We start from the raw sequence: 23,147 nt of genomic DNA on the forward strand, positions 1-23,147 counted from the left end.
GCAAAGTCAAGGTGTTAGAGAGACAAACCTTCCAACAACTTTCCTACCAGATCCTCCAAGCACCACCAGTCCACGTCTGGCAGAGTTTGCAGATGGATCAGCCATTTCATAACCCATCAAAGAGTGCAATAAAGTCACTCGTGATTTTGAGGGACTACCTAAGAAGATGAGGCATTGAGGTAGAAGATCAGTCATGATTATACTAAATGGCAGAGTTGGCTCAAAGGATTGTAGTGTTCACTTGGTTCCTATTTCTTATGCTTTTATAAAGATAAGTTGCTGATGGCAACAAAATCCATGGGTCAGATGAACAAAATTACAGAAGCAATTACAGAACATTAAATCCCACATGCTCATTCTAACTACTTAATAGGTCAAAAGTAATCTTCTAAAGTAAAAATACATTAAGATGTACATTGTGTAGCACGATATTAAAGTACTTTAACTTCAAAAGGTTGGGATCACGTGGAGCATCAATATGCAGGCAAACTGTTCCATATATCAGGATGAAATCATTTATTTTTTCTTACGAGATGAGGAATTTCTGAAATAATTCCAACGCCATCTTACCACCAAAACCTGAATACTTACTGACATCAAAAGCAGCTTTAAGGGCCTGAATGTCTGTTGCAACTCCTGACACTCGATAGATTCCAATCTCCTCCATTCCGCGCCTTTCAATCTCTTCCACACATTGCCGCACTATGTAAGGCACCTTGGATCTTTCTCGCCTGGTACAGAAAAACATTTGTTAATGCTGAGCAATAGTTGCAGTTTTTAATTCTGTACTACATAGCTGAAAGCTTTTATCCACTACAAGAGCAGCATTTATGTAATATTAGGAAAAACACCTAAAAATACATGTTTTTCTAAAGTCCTCTCTTTTCTGTTATCATCACTCACACTTTCCCTGAAGTTTGGGAGTAAATAAAGGAATGTTAGATGATTTGCTGAGCCTGGTTGTTACTGATGTACTAACTGACTAGTAAACATTTATTCCCCCAAAAATAGATATTGGCCTTGCTGCATGGGACTCTTACCTACATTATTACAACAATGACTATACTTCCAAAGTCCTTAAGACATGGAAGATGCTGTATCAATACAAGTTCTTTACTTATAGCCTGCATTCCGCCAAACAGTTTTACTTCGTTAGTGGTGAAGCACACAGACCTACCTAAGACAAGGTTCTTTTGGAAATAGATGCCCAGTTTAGAATGAATGAAAATAAGCCTGGTGATACTTCACAATTTTAGACCCATGCTGCTTACTTCATTGAACAATAACCAATATGGACCAGCAGCTAATATTGGTTTGTGTAGTTGATAACCAGCAGTATGGTTTAAAATAATATGGCCTCATTTTGTGAGATAACCAGAGAATGGATCTTCATTGGTGACAACATATACAATGCAAGATCTTCCCCGTCTAGCTGAGGGAAAATACAGCATTTTAAACTGAACACTGAAGGAAAAACTTCCAAGGATTAAAGGATCAGGTATCAACAGCTATCAATATTTACTGGAATGACAACAGTAGAAACCAATGTTTCAGAATGAAGAGTGCTAATATATTAAAAATAGTGGATCTATTCAGCAGGCCAGGCAGCATTTGCAGGGAGAGCTACAGTCAGACTAGGAAAAGATAGAGATGTAATAGATTTTACGCAATGTTTGGTGGGACAAACACTTTAGGGTGGAAAACTGGAGAGATTAAATAACAGAGGGCCAAAGGAAATAGTAATGGGAGAAGAAATAAAAAGAAACAAAAGATGTGCCTAGAGTAGCTGTGCTGCTGTCTCAAAGTGAAAAATCGAAACATGCCAAGAAAGGGATACAAAATGGGCCATTGAGTTTACAGTCTGAATTCAATGATGAGTTCAGAAGGCTGTAAAGTGCTTCATTAATTGATGAGATGTTGTTCCTCAAGCTGATGTTGAGCTTCAATAGAGCAGTGCAGCAGGTGAAGGACAGACATAGCACAGACTCAGAGAACTCTTAAAATGCAGAAGGAGGCCATTCGCCCATCGAGTATGCACAAGTCTCTGAAAGAGCACCCCACCCAGGCCCACTTCGCCACTCTATCCCCCTAACCCTGTAACCTCATATAACTTGCAAACAGATACACTTGCAGTGCCTCAGGAAATGTTGGGAAGGCCAAAATTCCTTATCTGGGGGTACCTGAACGAATTCGACCCCCGAGCTCAAACGTCACCGACAAATCTACCAAGTTGGCAAATCATCCCTCTATCCCCGAATCTCTCCAGCCCCTTTCCTTCCCACACTGCAAAGTTTGTCCCATTTTTGTAGATCAGACTTAACCTTGCCCACCAGACTTGCAAAATTCAATTTATGCAATTGGGTGCAATCATGGGCCACCTGAACTGCCAGATACCTTTGAGGAAGTGAACAAATGAATTTGATGGACAGGAGGACCCTGAGGGTAATGAGTTCACAGACAGAGAACAAAGGGATGAGCACAGCATGGCTAGGAAGGGGGAGGGGAGCTTTGCCTCGTGGTTTGAATAGTGAAAAGGATGCTGGGTAACAAGAGGCCAGGATTGGGAAAATGCAAAGTGAGCCAATCAGGATATATGGCCAGGTCAGAAGGTGTATACATTGGCCTATGGGAAGCTTGTATGCGAATCTTGATGTGATTCAATCAATATAGAACATAGAACAGTACAGCACAGAACAGGCCCTTCGGCCCTCGATGTTGTGCCGAGCAATGATCACCCTACTCAAACCCACGTATCCACCCTATACCCGCAACCCAACAACCCCACCCCCCCTTAACCTTACTTTTTAGGACACTACGGGCAATTTAGCATGGCCAATCCACCTAACCCGCACATCTTTGGACTGTGGGAGGAAACCGGAGCACCCGGAGGAAAACCACGCACACACGGGGAGGACGTGCAGACTCCGCACAGACAGTGACCCAGCCTGGAACCGAACCTGGGACCCTGGAGCTGTGAAGCATTTATGCTAATCACCATGCTGCCCAATATAGATAGAACAGTACAGCACAGAACAGGCCCTTCGGCCCTCGATGTTGTGCCGAGCAATGATCACCCTACTCAAGTCAACGTATCCACCCTTTACCAGTAAACCAACAACCCCCCCCCCCCCCATTAACCTTATTTTTTAGGACACTATGGGCAATTTAGCATAGCCAATCCACCTAACCCGCACATCTTTGGACTGTGGGAGGAAACCGGAGCACCCGGAGGAAACCCACGCACACACGGGGAGGACGTGCAGACTCCGCACAGACAGTGACCCAGCCGGGAATCGAACCTGGGACCCTGGAGCTGTGAAGCATTGATGCTAACCACCATGCTACCGTGCTGCCTATGTGCTGTGATTTCTTTGTCTTAGCCCTCACTAGCTTTTGGGAACTCTAGAAGACAGCTGTGTTCTAATGTCCCACGAGTGAGTCAGCCTTGCAAGCTGGTGGAAATAAAATAATAATTGATACCTGCTAATCCATCTCAGATTTTATTGAGTCCAGACTGGCAACAAAGAATCAGAGGAATTAACATTTGGTGCCGAAACCCGGGATAATTCCCACTCACAGTATGATAGTCTGTAACGGTGGAGGGCGTATGTACCTAGCCCCTTCACTCCCAATAGAGACTCCCGGTCGTGTGAGAATTGTTTCAGCAGTGAGGGGTACGGCTGTTTGCTGGTAGAGATGAAAATGAATATAACATGTCTGTTCTCCACTTGTACTGATCCAAAGTGTCGCATAACCATGACATCAGGTCAATGCGTCTGTTACAATGCCACTTGTGTCCCGCTGACGCCAGGCCTCCAGCTCCTTTGTGGCTGGGCGAATGTCTCTCATATCACTGTTGGAACTAGGGCTTTCCGCATTGACCTGATGTCAGGGTTATGCGACACTTTAGAGCTGGCCAAGCGAACAGGCAACACCCCCAAGTTGGCTCCCCTCCCTGGGGGGTTAAACAGAAAACATTCACTCTTTTCCGGATTCACGTTATAGTCTGAAAAAGAACTAAAACTCCTTAATACCTCCACTATATTGCCTAAAGTGGAGACCGGGTCCGTCAGCATATGGAGACACCCTGTGCTCCACCTGTCTCCTCTTTTTCCCTTTCACTTACCCGTAGTCCTCAATGCTAAAGCTAAGGGCTCAATCGCTAATGCCACAAAAAGGAGCAGGGGGTACATTGTACACCTCAGTCTAGTTCCCCTTTTCAAATGAAAGTACCCCGAACTCAAGTTGTTGGTGTGAACACTAGCCAAGGGGGCCCATGCAACAACTGTTCCTGTGAAATCAATTTTGGCCCAAGACCGAACCTCTCAAAAACTTCGACCAGGTGCCTCCACTCCATCCTGTTGAATGTCTTCTTGGCATCTAAAGACAGAAACTTTTGCTTCTCAAGAGTGAACGCGAATGCTCATATAAAGCAGATAACATCTGTGGAACTGTCAAGCTGTCCAATTATTTAAATACCCTGCCCCTTAAATTTTGAAAACAACTAGCCTGCTGTGTGTAGGAGTTGAAAAAATTAATGCCTGCAGTTTTAATAGCCATTTGTTTGTTGACATAACCCTGAGGGCTTCCATTGTTGCATTATTATTGCTTAACTGCATTCATAACGCATCACTATCATAGGTTAGTAGGCATTAGCAGTCTTTGATGTGGGGATTTAAATGTATTCAATGGTTTTTATCAACAACAGTGTCTTTTTATATATCTTTAACAGATACTCTGGAGGTGGTGGGCAGGATTCCATTCTGTCCCCACCTCCCTGGAATGGAAATATTCTGGCTGGGGGCTCATTAAGGGAGACAGTTTTGCGGAGTTGGGAGCTTTTACAGAATTGTTACAGAGCAGGGGCTGCCATTCAGCCCATCATGTCTTCACCAGCTCTCTGAATGAGCACCTCACCTTGTGCCATTCTCCTGCCTTCTCCCCATAACCCTACAGATTCTCGATCATTTCACGAGTGGGAACAGTTTCCCCCTGTCTATTCGGTCCAGGTCCCTCATGACTTTGAAAATCTCCTCTCAGCCTTATCTATCTTCATAACTGATGTTTCTCATCCTGGTAACCAATCTCGTAAATATCTTCTGCACTCTAATGCCTCCACAGCCTTCCTAAAATATAGCACCCAGAATTGTACACAAATCTCCAACTGAGGTCGAACCAGTGTCTTTCACAAATTCAACAAAAGCTCCTTGCTCATGTACACTATAGAACATAGAATATTACAGTGCAGTACAGGCCCTTCGGCCCTTGATGTTACGCTGACCTGTGAAACCAACTCTAAAGCCCATCTACACTATTCCCTTATCATCCATATGTTTATCCAATGACCATTTAAATGCCCTTAATGTTAGCGAGATATTGCCAGGATTTTTTGGCCCCCCCTACTGTGGGTTTTCCAGCGGCAGAAGTGACTCGCCATTGGCTGCCAGTGGGATCTTCAGGTCCTGTCAAAGTCAATGTCCATTTGCTCTGCTCACCGGCTGCATCGCTGGGGAATTGGCTGTTGGGGATCACCTTTAGGGCGGAAAGATGGCTGTGGTTAGCACTGCTGCCTCACAGCCCCGGGCCCTAGGGTCACTTCCAGCCTTGGGTGACTGTCTGTGTGGAGTTAGCACATTCTCACCCTATGTGTGTGGGTTTCCTCCGGGTGCTCCGGTTTCCTCCCACAGTCCAAAGATGTGCCGGTTAGGTGGGGTTACGGGAATAGGGCGGGGGAGTGGTAGAGTGCTCTTTCAGAGGTTCGATGCAGTCTCAATGGCCAAATGGCCACCTTCTGCACTGTAGGAATTTAATGGTTCAGCTGGATTGGGAGATCCCTCCGTGGGAAGGGCTGGAGTTTCTATAGGTACGTGAAGAGAAAAAGATTGGTGAAGACAAAGAAGGTCCGTTACAGTCAGAAACAGGGAAATGTATAATGGGGCACAAAGAAATGGCTGAGCAACTAAATACATACTTTGCTTCTGTCTTCATAAAGGAGGACAGAAGTAAGATACCAGAAATGCTTGGGAATGCAGAGTTTAGTGAGAGGGAGGAACTGAAGTAGATCGATATTAGTAAGGTAAAAGGTAAAGTTGCCATAGTCCCATATGACCGTAAACTGCTTTCTCCTTTGAGGGGGAGATCTGACTGGTGGTGATTTAACCTGAGGATCACCACACCTCAGGCGAGGGGCAAGGTTGAGAAGGCAGATTTTCATGAATAACCTCAATATTAGTAGAGAAATGGTGATGGGGAAATTGATGGGATTGAAGGCTGTTATAAACTAACCAAGCCCTATTTCTTATATTATCACTCCTGGAATGAATCAATTTTTCTGCACCTTCTTAAAATTAGAAAAGTTATGGCTCTGGCTCAGGCTCTTAACCACTGTTGAGAGCGGACCAGGTGTCCGTAACAGTATGCTTCTCTCATTTTTTCCTGGTTCCCACACCCCTGCCAAATTTGTTTAAATTCTCCACAACAGCAATAGGATCGTAGCTCTCACTCTGTTCAGTAACAATCCACCCGACTTCTATCTCCCCCAGAGCCAGTTTCAATGTCCCAAGAATCTAAAGCCCTCTCTCCTGCACTATCTTTGCAGCCACATATTCATTTGTCTTATCCTCTTATTTCTGTACTCACTTGCGCATAGAACTGGGAGTAATTCAGAGATCACTACAGTACTAGGTCCTGCTTGCTAATTTCCTATCTAGCTCCCTATGGTGGTACAGTGGTAGTGGTTCGCACTGTTGCATCACAGCTACAGGTATCCCAGTTCAATTCTGGCCTTGGGTGACTGTCTGTGTGGAGTTTGTACTTTCTCCCCATGTCTGCGTGGGTTTCCTCCAGGTGCTCCGGTTTTCTCCCACAGTCCAAAGATATGCAAGTCAGGTAGATTGGCCATGCTAAATTGCTCCTTAGTGTCCAAAGATGTGTAGGTTAGGTGGATTGGCCATGCTAAATTGCCCCTTAGTGTCAAAAATGTTAGCTGGGGTTACCGGGTTACTGGGATAAGGTGGAGGTGTGGGTTTAAGTAGGCTGCAGAATCGGTGGGACGATTCTATGAAATTCTCATGTCCATATTTCTTGCTATGTCATTATTATAAATGTGGACCATGACTGCTGGCTGTTCACCCTCCCCACTCAGGGTGCTCTGCAGCTGCTCAGTGACATCCTTCACTTGGGGAATTCCTGCATTACCTACCTGTTCCAATTTGATTGTGTGGTGGTTACCCATTCCCTCTATCTGTGCATACACTTAAATTGTGGGGTGATCACATCTATAAATGTGCTATCCATGCTCCCAACCTCACAAATGCATCGCAGCAAAGCCAGCTGATGCTCAAGTTCAGAAACTCAGAGCTTAAGCTGCTGCAAATGACAACACTTCCTGCACAAATGGTTGTCCAGGACATGGGAAGATTGGATTGGATTGGATTTGTTTATTGTCACGTGTACCGAGGTACAGTGAAAAGTATTTTTCTGCAAGCAGCTCAACAGATCATTCAGTACATGGAAGAAAAGGGAATTAAACAGAATTCAAGAAAATACATGAGAATATATAATAGGGCAACACAAGATATACAATGTAACTACATAAGCATTGGCATCGGTTGAAACATACAGGGTGTAGTGTTAATGAGGTCAGTCAATAAGAGGGTCATTTAGGAGTCTGGTGACAGTGGGGAAGAAGCTGTTTTTGAGTCTGTTCGTGCGTGTTCTCAGACTTCTGTATCTCCTGCCCGATGGATGAAGTTGGAAAAGTGAGTAAGCCGGGTGGGAGGGATCCTTGATTATGCTGCCCGCTTTCCCCCGGCAGCGGGAGGTGTAGATGGAATCAATGGATGGGAGGCAGGTTCGTGTGATGGACTGGGCGGTATTCACGACTCTCTGAAGTTCCTTGCGGTCCTGGGCCAAGCAGTTGCCATACCAGGCTGTGATGCAGCCCGATAGGATGCTCTCTATAGTGCATCTGTAAATGTTGGTAAGGGTTAATGTGGACATGCCGAATTTCCTTAGTTTCCTGAGGAAGTATAGCCGCTGTTGTGCTTTCTTGGTGATAGCGTCGACGTGAGTGGACCAGGATAGATTTTTGGTGATGTGCGCCCCTAGGAATTTGAAACTGCTCACCATCTCCACCTCGGCTCCGTTGATGCTGACAGGGGTGTGTACAGTACTTTGCTTCCTGAAGTCGATGACCAGCTCTTTAGTTTTGCTGGCATTGAGGGAGAGATTGTTGTCGTTACACCACTCCACTAGGTTCTCTATCTCCCCCTCCTGTATTCGGACTCGTCGTTATTCGAGATCCTGGCCCACTATGATCGTATCGTCAGCAAACTTGTAGATGGAGTTGGAACCAAGTTTTGCCACGCAGTCGTGTGTGTACAGAGTTCTGGAGTTCCCATATTTCACATGATGTACACTCTTGAGATTGCAGCAGCTCTGCCATTCCTTTATTTATTAATCATGCTCCACACAAAAATCTTTACCAATATTAATAAACCTTACTACTACTGAGAAACCCTACTGAATCTTAACACTAGTTATAATAAACCGTACATAAAAATAAATGACAAAAGATAATATCAACCACTCACTTGTTCCTTATTATTAGTTCATAATATTTTTATTGTTCTTAATCATCCAGTTGTTGAGACTCAGATTCTGAAAATCAATATTCACCATCAACTTACGAGATTCCTGCGGTGTCACTTCTCGATTACTATTCCTAACTCAGCTCTGACGATCCTCAGTGGTGGACCGTCCCTCTGCTCTCTGAATTCTCACTGCTACTCATGCTGTTTCTATAGTCCCTCTGCTGTGAACTCTCGCTACTTGTAGTGTTTTTAAGGTCCCTCTGAATTCTCTCCGTTCCACGTGCTGTATTTATACTCTCTCTGCTCTCTGAACTCTCTCCTTTCTCATGCTGTTTGCATAGTCTCTCTGCACTTTTTACTCTCTCCGTTTCTCATGCTGTTTGTATAGTCTCTCTGCTCTCTTTCCATTTCTTGTGCTGTTTTTATTGTCTCTTTGCTCTCTGTTCCCTGAACTCTCTCCACTTCTCGAGCTGTGTTTTGGCCCTTTCTGCTCCCTCTGGCTCGCGATACGTTAACAAAAATCCAACCTATGGAGTACAAACGCTAAACCTTTATAAAAGACAGGTTATGTCTCAGCTGGAGTGTTGTGTTCATTTCTGGGAACTATACTTTCAGAAAAATAGTAAGGGGAGATTTACTAGAATTGGATGACTGTTCCAAAGGGATGGCATAAGCAAGATGGACTGAATGACTTTCTTCTGTGCTGTATCATCGTATATCATAGAACTAGTTTAAAACAATCATTTTTATATCAGGAGTAAACAGGTATAAGCCACTGAAATTTAAACTTGACAATTCATCTAAATCTTTCACTGTAATCGGATTACAATATTACAATTATGCCCAGGTGTAGGGAGACAACCTAGCATAGCCATTCTTCGATCCAGAATGGGTTGGATCACATATGAAAGTGCAACATGAAAGATTTTCATGAATAATGATGTTCCTAAGCAAAAAGCCAGTGCCAGCTGGTTTCTCTGGTGATATGCTGATCCTGCATAAAAGCCAAGGAAGTTCTCCCCAGGGGGTTAGGTGTTGCCAAGCAGTCAGTAAAATTGCAATATTTCTGCTTGCAGCAGTATACTGGTTGTAATCTTTAGGTTCTCACTGATTTAGCTCTAAACTTGATTTATCCAATTTGATTTTACTCTGAAATACATTTCAATATTTTGGCCTGTCATTTACAGTCGATTATGCTGGCTTTTAGACACAGTTCATTCAATACATGCATAACTGGAATTGTGGAATTAAATGAAAGGTTGATTCACTGCAACTCTAGCTTCTGAGAACATCTGTTTTTATTTTACAAACATCACACTAGAAGCTGGCCTTGCCCATAAAACTGGCCATGCCTTTGGGATGAATTAATCAACATTCGGAAGTTTCTGCTAACTCCAAACATTTACAGGCCATGAAGGAGGCTCCAAACATTAAGCTGGAACTTTTGGATACACTCAGCAATAGGTACCATTTGAAATGTTGGCAGGTTGCCTGTTAGGGCAAAGGGGTTAGAGAACTAGAATAAACAAGAAGTCTTACAACACCAGGTTAAAGTCCAACAGGTTTGTTTCAAACACGAGCTTTCGGAGCGCAGCTCCTTCCTCAGGTGAAGGAGCTGCGCTCCGAAAGCTCGTGTTTGAAACAAACCTGTTGGACTTTAACCTGGTGTTGTAAGACTTCTTACTGTGCTCATCCCAGTCCAATGCCGGCATCTCCACATCAAAGAATAAACAAGTACAATTTTATTGTACTTTAGTGAGACCATACCTGGAGTACTCTGCACAGTTTTGGTCTCCATATTTAGGGAAGAATGACCTTGCATTGGAAGTGGTACAGTAAAGTTTCACTAGGAAGAGTTGTCATATGATGAGAGGCTGAATAAATTGGACCTGAACTCTGGAGTTTAGAAGAATGAAAGATGGTCTCATTGGAACATACATGATTCTGAAGGTGCTTGACAGGGTAGACTGAGAGATTCTTCCCCCTGGCTGGGCAACCTAGAATACAATGGCACAATCGCAGGATAAAGGTTCAGTCATTTAGGATAGAGGTGAGGAGAAAGTTATTCACTCGGAGGTTTGAGAATATTTGGAACTCAGTACCCCAGAAAGTTGTGGCTGCTCCATGGTTGAGTATATTTAAGGCTGTGATAGACAGACTTTTGATCTTTCAGGGAATCGAGGAATATGTGAAGGCAAGAGGAGTAGAGGCAGAAGATCAGCCATGATTGTATTGAATAGCAGAGCTGACTCAAGGGCAGCATGGATTATGCCTGCTCCTTTACCGTATGCTTTTGTGAAAGCTTCTGAATGTAATTGTTGTGAAACATACGAAGGGACTGATTAGCATACCTCAATTTAACTAGAAAATAGAAATGATGGAGAAATAGAAATAAAACTAATTCACCCTCCATTATGCAATCACACAATGAAAAGGAAATACTCAAAAGTGGAAGTAAAAACAGAACATCAGGTATAGACAGAAGGTCAAACAGTATTTAAAAACGAGAAAACAGGTTAATATATCAGTGGGGGAACATTTAGGAGACAATGATCATTGCATTGTAAGTAAGGTTTAGGATGATGAGGGAAGAGGAAAATACACAATCCAGACTAAAAATAATTAATTAAGAATCCACTTCAATGGGGCAAAAACGGAGCTGCGGTGGTTAGACTGGAACAAAATGTTGCCGAGAAAAACTGTCGAATCAGAGTTTTACAGCACAAAAAGAGGCCCTTCGGCCCATTGTGTCTGCGCCGGCCATAAATACCTAATTCTAATCACATTTTCCAGCACTTGGTCCGCAGCCTTGTATGTTCTGCTGCTTCAAGTGTTCATCTAAATGTTTCTTAAATGTTTTGAGGGTTCCTGCTTCTTCCACCCTTTCAGACAGTGAGTTCCGGATTCCCACCACCCTCTTGGTGAAAAAGCTTTTCCTCAAAACCCCTTGAATCTCCTGCCCCTAACCTTAAATCCATGGTCCCTGGTTATTGACCCCTCTACTCAGGGGAAAACGTTTCTTCCTATCCACCCTATGTCCCTCATAATTTTGTACATAAAATATAGATGAAAAATGAGCTATGTTCAAAAAAGAAATGGTCCAAGTACAGATAAGGTATATTTCCTTAAAAGGGAAAGGTGGGGCAAACAAATCCAGAGCTACCTGAATGTAAAAAGAGATAGAAATTAAGATAAGGAGAAAAAAATGTACTTATGACAGGTGTTAGGTAGAAAATACAGTTGAGAAACAAGAGGAATACAGAAGGTTCAGAGGTGAAAAAAACACATTCGAGAAACAGAGAGGGTTTATGAGAAAAAAAACTGGCAGCCAACATAAAGGGGAATCTCAAAGACTTCTGTAGACAAATAAATAAGAAAAGGGGGGAGTAGGGCTGACATGGAGGCAGGGGCATAGCGGAGCTATTAAATTAATACTTTGCATCCATCATTACCAAGGAGGTAGATGCTACAGCGGCCTTGGTGACAGATGAGGAAATTCTGTCCCTAGAAGGGTTCAAAATTTATAAGGAGGAAGTGTTGAATACACTGTTGGTACTTAACATTGACAAATCATCAGGACCAGATGAGATGCATCCAAGGATATTGAAGGAAGTGAGAATGGAAATCGTAGGGCCATAATCTTCCAGTCTTCTCTAGGGGAGGTGCCAGAGGACTGGAGAATTGCAAATATTTTAACCTTGTTCAAAAAAGTTTCTCAGGATAGCTTAGGAAACCACAATAGATTGGACAGAGTCAATACGATTTACATGCAAAGACACCTAGATCCCTCTGAACAGCAACATTTCCCAGTCTCACCATTTAAGTTATTTGGCTTTTCTATTTTTCCGACCAAAGTGGATAATGCAACAGTTCTCCACATTATATTTCATCTGACATGTTCTTTCCCAATCATTTAACCTGTCTAAATCCCTCTGGGGAGCATCTTTACCTCCTCCTTACAATTTACCTTCCCATCTAAGTCATTGATACAGATTGTAAGTAGCTACTATCCAAGCAAGGATGCTGGTGGCACTCCCACAAGTCACAGCCTTCCAAGCCAAAAAATTCCTCACCTATTCATACTCCCTTTGTGTTTGTTAATTAATGCTCAATCCATGCTAATATATTTTCCCCACTATGTGAACTCTAAATTTGAGTAATAATCTCTTGTGTGGCACCTTGTCAAATGCTTTTTGAAAATCCACAAGAAAACAAGAAATAAGAACAGAGTAGGCCGCTCGGCCCGTCAAACCTATGCTGTCATTCAATACAATCCTGGCTAATCATGGGCTTAAACTCCATCAATTTAAACTACCCTGTTTTATCTGCTCACTGCCCGTCCATAAGCACCAAGGGTCTTTGATTTCTGATTTCCCCCTTTTATAAGTGGTGGTGTATTTACCCCAATCCTTCAGTTTGGAGTGATCAAATCTTCTATCAATAACTCACGGCAAATTCAAGATAAAGTAAATTGAGAGGATTGGTTTATTTTACATACCTTCAAAATACAGGAAGGGCTGCACAGCATCTTCTCCTTTTGCCCTCATACAATAAAAGTAGGAAAAGGGAAAGAAAGTGGTGTACGGCAGAGACCATGATAAGAATCAGAGTCATGGTTTCGCATCAGCGCGCAGTCCAAAATCAGCTAACATTCTGCTCACAGCTCCAATAAATTGATGTACTCGTACCTCGAGTAAGTACTGGTCTTTATATGGACTGAAATGCCTGAGCACATAAACCTGAGATGATAGTTCAAGATTCTCCCCTTTTCAGCTGCTGCTGGATAAAATTGTAGTTCCCTTCCCACATCCTTCCTTTCTCTTCTGATCTCTGCCAAGTGGTCATTCTCTATAGGTGAACCCAAACATTAGGTTGTTCAATTAAAGATGGCATCACAGTTCTTCTCTACCCAGTTCTCACCCGATGACCAAACATAAATACTCTGCAGCATGGGTCATTAAATGATGATCAGGAGTGGGAAGCCTGGTTGAATTTTCTGCTCCCTAAATTGGGGCACGGAGGTTAATTGTACCACCCCTATACTGAAAATAGCTAACAGCACAGAGCAAGGATTGAACATACAGTCTTGTGATCTGAAACGAAAGAGAAAATGCTGGAAAATCTCAGCAGGTCTGGCAGCATCTGTAGGGATGCTGTCTTTATCCAGCCTTGTAATCTGTAAAGTTTACAGTGCATTGATTCATTAAAACATCAGCTATCAGCAGTTATGTAATTTTGCACAGGAGAGTAATATTGACAGGAGACAGCTTACTCACTTGGTGACTATTGCAATCTTTACACCAAAAACTCCAGTCTGTTTCCGAGATGGCATTCGTTTCAAGCTGAACTCACGACTAGTGAACTTCATCGATAACTTCACCTCAATCTGGGAAAGAAAAACCATCACTGCCTTTTGGACAATTGAATATAAAAATTAGCATAGGATCTTAGAAATTAGAAAAGTGACATTGCAGAATAGCTGTAAGAAAATGCAAAATCATTAAGCTGTTTAATGGAATTTAAACTTAAGAATTAACAATCTAAATGTAAATGTTGCTACAGTCCCAAAGGATCATAGGCTGCTCTCCCCTTTGAGCGCTGACTGGTGGTGGTTTACCCTGAGGGACACCACACTTAAGGCTAAATACCGTAGTACAATACAGTTAGACACTGTCATTTCTTCTCCATTACCTGGGTCTAAATTTAGCGAAGCAGAGGAGACGGAAGGAAAAACAAATCTATCGAAATGTTGTCTGGCTGTGGGGCAATCTAAGTGAGGACAAGTTGAGACATTTAAATCCTATTCCCAGTGTGCAAATACTTCAATCCCGAAGCAGCTATAATTTGGCACTGTGGTGATTGTCCCTTTAAAGGCAACACATCGGAATAAGGGATAATCACCGTAGACATCCACCTGCAATCTTTTTTTTAATAAATGTTTTTATTCTCCATTTTCACATGTTCCTTCAAAATTTACACCCCACCCACAGACACTAAACGGTAACAAATACAAAATCAATCCCCTTAACAATAACAACGATCCCATCCTCCCACCACCCCAAACAACGGCCCATCTGTTAATATATGCATCCAATAAAACAAACCTTCCCACGGTGGAAACAAAAAACAAAGGAGAAAAAGAGAAAGGAGTCTGGGACCGCCCATGGTTACCCTAGAGTCCACTCTCCCTCCCCCCCCCCCCCCCCCCCCCACACACACACACACACACTCAACGCCGTCCAACATCTGAGAGTGCGCCGTACATGATACCCAAGAGTTGTAAACCCCCCCCCCAAACTCCTCCCGTCCACTGCCTCATTGTAAAACTCCTTCCCCCAACCTCGGTTCCTTCCCCCCCAAATTTGCACCCCGGCTAGACCACTCGGACCCTGTTCTGCCAGGCTCTGATGGTCGCAGCCCCTCCCCCCACCTCACTCCCGTTCACTGGCCAGCTTAGACCAGCCAGCATGGAGGCCCCCGCCCGGATCCTTCCCCCTTGCCCGGCCCTAGGAAAGCCCAGAAATCCCCTTTAGCACACAAACCCCACATATCCACCTACACCCAAAGAGCCCTCACTTCGAGTGAAAGTCCATCACTTCCCTTGTCCAAATATATACAACATCGGCTCCTTTAGCCCATACACCCGCACGCAGTGAAACAAACAAACAAAAAATAAAGAAAATACAGTCATGAGGTTACATCGGCACATGGCCATTTCTCAATTTCTCAGTTCTGCCACAGTCCTCCGCAGTTCTGTCGCAAACTCCTCCGCCTTTCCAAAATAAAAGTCCTTGAGCTTGTAAGTCAACCTCAGCTTCGCTGGATATACAATGCCACACTGCACCTTGCTAATGTACAGTGCCCTCTTCACGCGGTTGAAAGCAGCCCGCCTCCTCGCCAGCTCCACCGTAAAGTCCTGGTATACACGTATACCAGTTCCAGCCCACTGCACCACCCGCTTCTGCTTGGCCCATCACAGGACCTTCTCCTTCACACTGTACCTACGGAAGCACAGAGTCACTACCCTTGGCGGTTCACTCGCCTTTGGTACAGGCCTCCACTACCGATGAGCCCGATCCAGTTCATATCGGGAGGGATCCTCCCCCTCCCCCACAGTTTCGCCAGCATCACAGCAAAATACTCAGTCGGTCTCGGCCCTTCAACTTCTTTGGGCAGCCCCACAAACCTCAAATTCTGTCGCCTGGATCTGTTTTCCGGGTCTTCCCTTTTTCCTCGCAGATCCTCATTAATCTCCATAACTTTCTGCATCTCCTTCCCCCATCGACATAAGTTGATCACCATGCTGCAATAATGTCTCCTCCACTTCCTTCAGCGCCTCCCCTTGCTCCCGCACCTCCGCCACTTCACTCGCCAACGCCGTCGTCACTGGGGAAATCGCCTCCACCACCAGCACACTCAAAACCTCCCTCATCATTGTCTCCATGCATTTTGTAAACTGCCTTTTGAATTCCGCAGCCATTACCTTAGTTATTTCTTCAGCCGTAAGCAATGCGGCCTTCTGTGGTGCCGCAGCCTCCATTTTCCTTGGTGACCCCACGGTGACCTTTCTACTCCCCGACGAATTTTCAGCTGTTTTCACAGCCGTTTTCTTACTGGACCTCGACATATCCCTTCCCTGTGCTTTCTCCTCTGCCTTCAACCGCCTTCGCTGCCACCTGGGACCGGGCGTCAATCCCCGACAATGCGTTCCCGAACGGAAGCCCTCCAACGCACGGCTGCCTCCCGCCCGCCGTCACCGGAAGTCAGCCGTCACCGCTTCTTCAATGGCCTTGGTGAGATCTTTCACAGTGGTTTCCTCTGCTGCTAGAATTCAGCTTTCATAAAGGCCCTCAAGTCAGCTTGAGGCCTTTAAGCTCGCCCTTCCCCCGCCTGCATGCTTGGAAGAGGCTTTTGTCTTTGCTGCAGCTTCAGCCAAATCTTTAACCACCTGCAATCTTAAAGAAGGTAACATCTGCTATTGGAGTAGAATGATATAGAGGCATAAACCGATTGTTTGTCTGACTGTAGAGCCTTATCTGCAGCTATCAAATCAACACTATCCTGAATCTAGCACACTGGATATTACCATTAATAACTGCAGTGCACAAAGACTTGGTTCTCTAAGATTAAACCTGGAAACCTGGAAATCTATAAATGTCTCGGTATCAATACCACGTGGTGGACAGACCCAAGTAAATTATCAGCCCTCAAGCTTCGTCAGGAGTCGCTAGGAATTAGATATTACTCTCGAGGACACTGATGCTAGCAACCCAGGAAGAAAATCAGAAACTTGTTTATTAGTGTAAGGGCCCTTCCTGCTGATTCCCTTTTTCCCCTTTATTTTTTGCCAATATCATTTTTGATCCATGGATGATTAATGGACATGTACCATGCAGTCAAGCAGCAGAGAGAAGGAGGAATTCAAGAAGTTAAACATAGGTGTGATTCTCTGGAAAGATTTCTAAACACTGTAGCGGATGGAATTGCCACTAGCTTCCCGGCGCTCGACCCAGCGAGGCTGGCAAAGCTATTCAACATTAATTGGTCCCTTAATGAGGCTCACAGGCATCTTGCCGCAAATGAAAGGCTCGCCAGCTGATTCCTGGCACTGGGCTCGCCAGCCCCCTGCTAACAGGATTGAGCAGCACTTAAGCTGCACTTGCTCAGCCAACCCCAGCCAGCTCTCAACAATGTCGCCGAGAGACCAGCCCCAGGCTGAGTTGGAGAGGCTGCAAGGCGCTGTAGAGGCCAGGAGCCCTCCCCCGCCCCGGAGACATTTCCGCCACTACAAGAGCATCCACCCCCAACTCTCCACGCAACCCCAAACTTCCCTCCACACTCCTCCCCCTTTCACAACCCCCAACCCATCCTCCACCCCTTCAATTCACCTCACCCATTGTGAACCATGCTAACGATGCCCTCTGTGTCTCCTCAGGAAAAACGCTCCCACCATCGCTGGAAGAGGGCCCAGCCTGGTGGGACGGTGCCAGTCTTCAGAATCCTCACCTCCTTCGAGATAACCGGTGTGGCCGAGGATCGGGCAGTCACCAACGCGGAGGCTGGTGGACGGCGTAGAGATAGGAACCACCGAGCTCACCCAGGGGACCTGTCAAACGTGAGTTGTTATTGTCTCACTGGCTGACCATCCTCTGTGGCAATATAATCAGGGCCTAGTTTTAAGGCCGATTAAATTGGATATCTTAAATTAAAGAATTGGGCACTTTAAATCAAAACCACAGTCTGTTCCAACAAGAAGTCTGCAGAATCCGAACGTACAGAACTCAGACAGGCTGCCGGAGCATGTCTGGAGCAGCCCCAGAAAACCCATCAAGTAATTATTGCTCCTATTTGAGATGCATTGGCCTATTGTCCACAGTTCCTGATCACCCATCAAGCAATCATCGCTCCTCCTCGGACGGACTCAGGCGCCCGGTCAACAGGTCATCAACCAGACCTTTGGGCGCTGAGACCCTGCCTCCTGAGGCTCCATTGGCCGAAGACCAAGGGCAGGTGGAAAAGGAGGTGAGTGGCGACACGGGGATAAAAATAGGACATTCCAGACATCTAGGGAGCTAGGACTCGAAGCAAAGACTCGCGAGCAAAGATTTGGTGTGTGAGGTAACCTTACCAGACCAGAAGGAAGGAAGGAGACAAGCAAGGAAGAAACATCCAGCGAGAGTCACCTTTGCAAAGAGGAACCAGAGGGACTCGGGGATCGGATCTACAGCTTACCAGCCACCTTTGCGGGTAGTATAATCGAATCCTGGGTGTTTCTGTCAAGTATAATGGGTAATTTACGGGTTAACTATATTTAATAAAGTGTGTTGCATTATATCTGTGTCTGTACTTGATCTCCTCATAAATAAAGACATATGGGTAAACTTTAATTAAGGAGCTGGTTGAAGTATCTGATTGGACAGATAATAATAATCTCTATTGTCACAAGTAGGCTTACATTGCAATGACGTTACTGTGAAAAGTCCTTAGTCGCCACATTCTGGCGCCTGTTCGGGTACACAGAGGGAGAATTCAGAATGCCCAAATTACCTAATAGCACGTTTTCGGGACTAGTTTGAGGAAGTTGGAGTACCCGGAAAAAACCCACGCAGTCATGGGGAAAACGTGCAGACTCCGCACAGACAGTGACCCAGCCGGGAATCGAACCTGGGTCCCTGGCGCTGTGAAGCCACAGTGCTACCGTGCTGTCAAGGATTCGGAGGTCGGCTCACATTGTGGAAGAAAGTGACAGAGACATCTTACTGGTTGTGCAAAAGAGTGTTTAAGAGATACAGCACCTCCCACTGACCTCAAGTCCATTCTCCCCGCAGGTCCTCCAGCCGAAGGCAACAGCCCATCCTGGGTGGCCCCCTCTCCAGCCTCCCAAGAGACCACCTTGGAGCAGAGTTCCGAGGATGCCACCAGGTAAGGGTGGACGGGAGGGGTAGGTAGCGGTGGGGGTGGTGTGGCATCTTCAGGGTAATGGGAAGTGTATTAGACATTAAACACTTGTGCACAACAAGTAGGATGTTTCTGTCACTTTCATTCGCAATGTGGGCCGACCTCCGAATCCTTGGCCCATCTCTCCAGGCATCTCCCCCCTAGGCACACCGCATGCAGGTGACGGGTGTGAGAGAGTACTCAGAATGGGTCAGACTATGGCATAGATGAGGAGCATTGGCGCTCAGCTCTCTGCGGGTAATCATCTCACCTGCCCTCAACAGTGACCCGCTGATGGTGCCAACACAGTTCCAACACCCTGAAGTGAAGGGGGGGGGGGGGAAGAGAGAGAGATAGGAGTGGGGTGTGATGGACCAGGCCACATCTTAAGTGAATCGGGTGCGTATGAATGTCTCCCTGGCCCTCCCGGCTTGCCGGATCCTCGCCGCTGCCGCCTGTCCTGCAGCCTCCAGCTGGTTCTCAGGTTCCTCCCACGGCCTCATCCTCCAGCCCCTCCACTGCATTGTCGTTGTCCTCCTCCTCAGTGGCACATGTTCCTCATCACACCCACCGCCAGCTTGTCGCCACGCTGCTGTGCGAGGTTGTGGAGGGAACAACAGACCACCACAAAGCGGGTGACCCTCCGGGCAGTGTACTGGAGTGCAGTTGAGATCAAAATATTGTATGTTTTCAAGAAGGAGTTAGATATAGCTTCTTGAGGCTAAATAGATCAAAGGTATGGGGGAGAGCAGAAGTGATTTACTGGAGTTGAGTGACCAGCCATGATCGTAATAAAGGTGGAGCAGGCCCTAAGGGCTGATTGGCCTATTCCTCGCCCTAGTTTCTATGTTCAGACTGGAGAATGATAGACTGTGGTGCCCCCCAAGAGTCAGTACTAAGATCATGGGCTGGATTCTCTGGTTCCCCAGCCATGTGTTTCTCGGCAGCTCGGCGTTGCTGGGGGAAGGATTCTATCTTCCCGGGGCGTGTCAATTGGATTTCCCATTGTAACCACCACATGCCACAGGGAAACCACTGATGGGGGTGTACTTGCCTTGGGAATAGTGAATCGCAATGAACGGACAATTCCAGCCAATATAAATTATTTGAATATTGGATATTATTGGATTATTTGAATATAATGTAAAATATGCCGTTGATAACGAACTTGGAGGTATGGCATACCATGAAGATGGCATCAACTGACTGCAACATTACATACATAGACGAGTAGACTAGGCGGACAAGTAGCAGATGGAATTAAATAGTTACAAATGTGAGGTGATGCATTTTGGCAGAAGGAATAGGAAGAGGCAAGATAGATTTAAAGTCTTAATTTTCATCACAAGTGCAGGTAGTGGGAGTCAGGAAAATTTCTGCCTTGGCCAGCCTGTCATAGGAGAAAGTGACAGCAAAGGTAGGATCTTCAGTGTCGAGGGGCAGGTGGGGGCTGGAATCGGGCCTGCTGACCCAGGAAAGAGGTCTGAGGCAGCCTAGGGGCACAGACGAGCTGTTTAAAAGCCTCGCTAGGTGCTCTGGGACTTTCTCCCAGATAAAATAAAAATTAAAGTAAAAACACAAAAGCAGCCCCCCCCCCCCCACTCCCCCCAACACATTCTCCCCATGTCACATCCAAGCTACCACATGCCCAAGTACAGACATCCATTCCTCTTGTTTAAACAGCTGTTGTTTATTTATGCAAGTTAAGTGGCTTCAAGGGCCTGCAATATCGGTTATTGAGGCTTTAAAAGGGCTGGATAATTGATTTTTATTGCTTTGTAGTGAAATGAACTTCTTCAAAATCATGGAAAGTGGTTCTCAGTGCTGCCTCAGGGCGCCAGGGACCCCCGTGTTCAATTCTGGCCTTGGGTCACTGTCTGTGTGGAGTTTGTACGTTCTCCCTGTGTCTACGTGGGTTTCCTCTGGGCGCTCCAGTTTCCTCCCACAGCCCAAAGATGTGCGGGTTAGGTGGACTGGCCATTCTAGGTTGTCCGTTAGAGTCCAGGGATGTGCAGGTTATGTTATGGGGTGACGGGGATAGGGCAGTGTGAGAGCGGGAGTGCACATGGGTCGTGTCTCTTTTGAAGGGTAGTTGCAGATTCGATGGACCAAATAGCCTCCTTCTGCACGGTTATGAATAACTTTTATAAAAACCTGTTTCATACATCCTACTACCAATATGGGGTTAATTGGTTCTACATAGTGCATAGTGGGTCAACAAGCATGGAAGTGCCATAGATTGGCATGGGCATGAAGGTCATGGTGATGGATGAAGTGGCATAACTTGGCATTGGGGTAGAAGGGCCATGGTGAGTGGGTAGAGGGGCATAGCTTGGCCTTGGATATATGAAAATATCTTTTGAATTCACCCTTTTGAAGGTGCCATCATGCAGACTAGGGTGCACCACTCTTCTGAGGTTCGGTGAACCATGACTCCTCACCCCAGTCCTCAAAGGTTTACGCCTTATCCTTAAATTATGATCCCTAGTTCTGGACTCCCCCTCCATTGGGAACATTCTTTCTCAATCTACCCTGCCTAATCCTGTTAGAATTGTATAAGATGTCCTCTATGAGATGTCCTCTCATTCTTCTAAATTTAAATGAATATAATCCTAACCAACTTAATCTCTACTCATATGACAGTCTAGCCTTCCCAGGCATCAGTCTGGTAAGCCTTCGCTGCACTCCCTCCATAGCAAGAAATACTCTTGACAGGAAGCAGCCTGGTGTGTTTAAAGCACTCCCAAAAATCAGGAAGCCTGGGCACTGGGTCAGGAATCCTGGAATTGGGACCCGCCATTTTTAAAGTCATCCCAACTCTCTGAAAATTCAGCCCAATTATACAATTCGTAAGAGTGTGTAGGGGCAGAGGGACCTGGGGGGTCCATGTTCACAGGTGGCTGGATATGTTGAGAAATTAATTAACAAAGCATATGGATTCTTGGGCAGTTGTATTGAGGCAAAAATCAGGGAAATTATGTTCTGGTTAGGCCACAACTGGAGTATTGTGTACAGTTCTGGTCACTGCACTTTAGGAAGGATATGAGAGTCCTTGTGAGTGTGTGGAGGAGATTTACTAGAATGGTTCTAAGGATGGTGGATTTAGTTACGAGGTTAGATTGGAGAAACAAAGGCCTACTTTGAACAAAAGAGATTGATGGGAGATTTGATCAAGGTGTGCAAAATTATGACATATTTAAATAAGGTAAACTAAGAAAAGCTGTTCCCATTAGCTGGTGGTGCAAGGAAAGGACACAGATTTGAGGTTTTGAGCAAGAGATGAAGCGGTTATGAGGAGAACTATTTTATGCAGTGAATAGTAATGATTAGGAACTCATTGCCTAGTAGGGTGGTGGTAGCATAGACAAGCGATGATTTCAAAAGGAATTTGGATGGGCGCTCAAGTGAAATAAACTTGCAAGTCTACAGGGATAGAGTTGGGGAATGGAATTGATTGGATTGCTCCATGGAGAGCCTTCATGGACTTTATCAGTTGAATGGCTTCCTTCTGTGCAATGATGTCTCTACAAAATGCACTGTAGTAACTCACCAAGGTTCGTTTCACTAACAGTACTTTCCAAATAGTTGACTTCTACCATGTAGAAGAACAAAGGTAGCAGATGCATGGGAACACCATCACTTTGCAAGGTCCCCGAAAAGCCACTAACATCCTTCCTTGCAAATATATTGCCATTCCTTCGCTGTGACTGGGTCAAAATCCTGGAAGTCCCTCCCTAACAGCAGTGGGTTTACCGACACCACATGGACTGCAACGGTTCAGGAGGTCGGCTCACCACCACTTTCTCAAGGATAATTAGAGATGGGCAATAAATACTGGCCTAACCAGCGACACTCACTTCATAATATAAATAAAAATAAATCTGGCAATTCTTGTTCGGAGGCAAGGTCGCTGTTCAAAATTGATAAGTAAAACCTTCAACCTGTAACCAGTCCAGTATTGGCAAACAGACTAGTAATCCGTTTGCCAACTGAGTTAACTTTTTAAATCTTTTGCTTTTAACTTATGACCTGATGTTTCTTAACACAACCCCACGTCATAAATAAATTCAGATTATATTGCACAGAAAAAGATATCATACATTATCTCAGTGCCAC

General features: G+C 45.1%; 1 protein-coding gene across 1 annotated transcript in view; it reads right to left on the reverse strand.

Annotated features, from left to right (window-relative positions):
- Window positions 1-23,147, reverse strand: part of si:dkey-91m11.5 (PH_BCR_vertebrate and RhoGAP_Bcr domain-containing protein) — a 373,564-nt gene that overhangs the window by 24,451 nt on the left and 325,966 nt on the right. Inside the window, exons 18-19 of the mRNA XM_038794107.1 lie at window positions 13,871-13,980; window positions 592-731 (exon numbers count right to left, since the gene is read on the reverse strand). Coding sequence (XP_038650035.1) covers window positions 592-731; window positions 13,871-13,980 — 250 coding nt within the window. The remainder of the gene's footprint in view (window positions 1-591; window positions 732-13,870; window positions 13,981-23,147) is intronic.

This window comes from Scyliorhinus canicula, chromosome 1 (assembly GCF_902713615.1).
Source record: "Scyliorhinus canicula chromosome 1, sScyCan1.1, whole genome shotgun sequence".
In the NCBI taxonomy this organism is placed as follows: domain Eukaryota; kingdom Metazoa; phylum Chordata; class Chondrichthyes; order Carcharhiniformes; family Scyliorhinidae; genus Scyliorhinus; species Scyliorhinus canicula.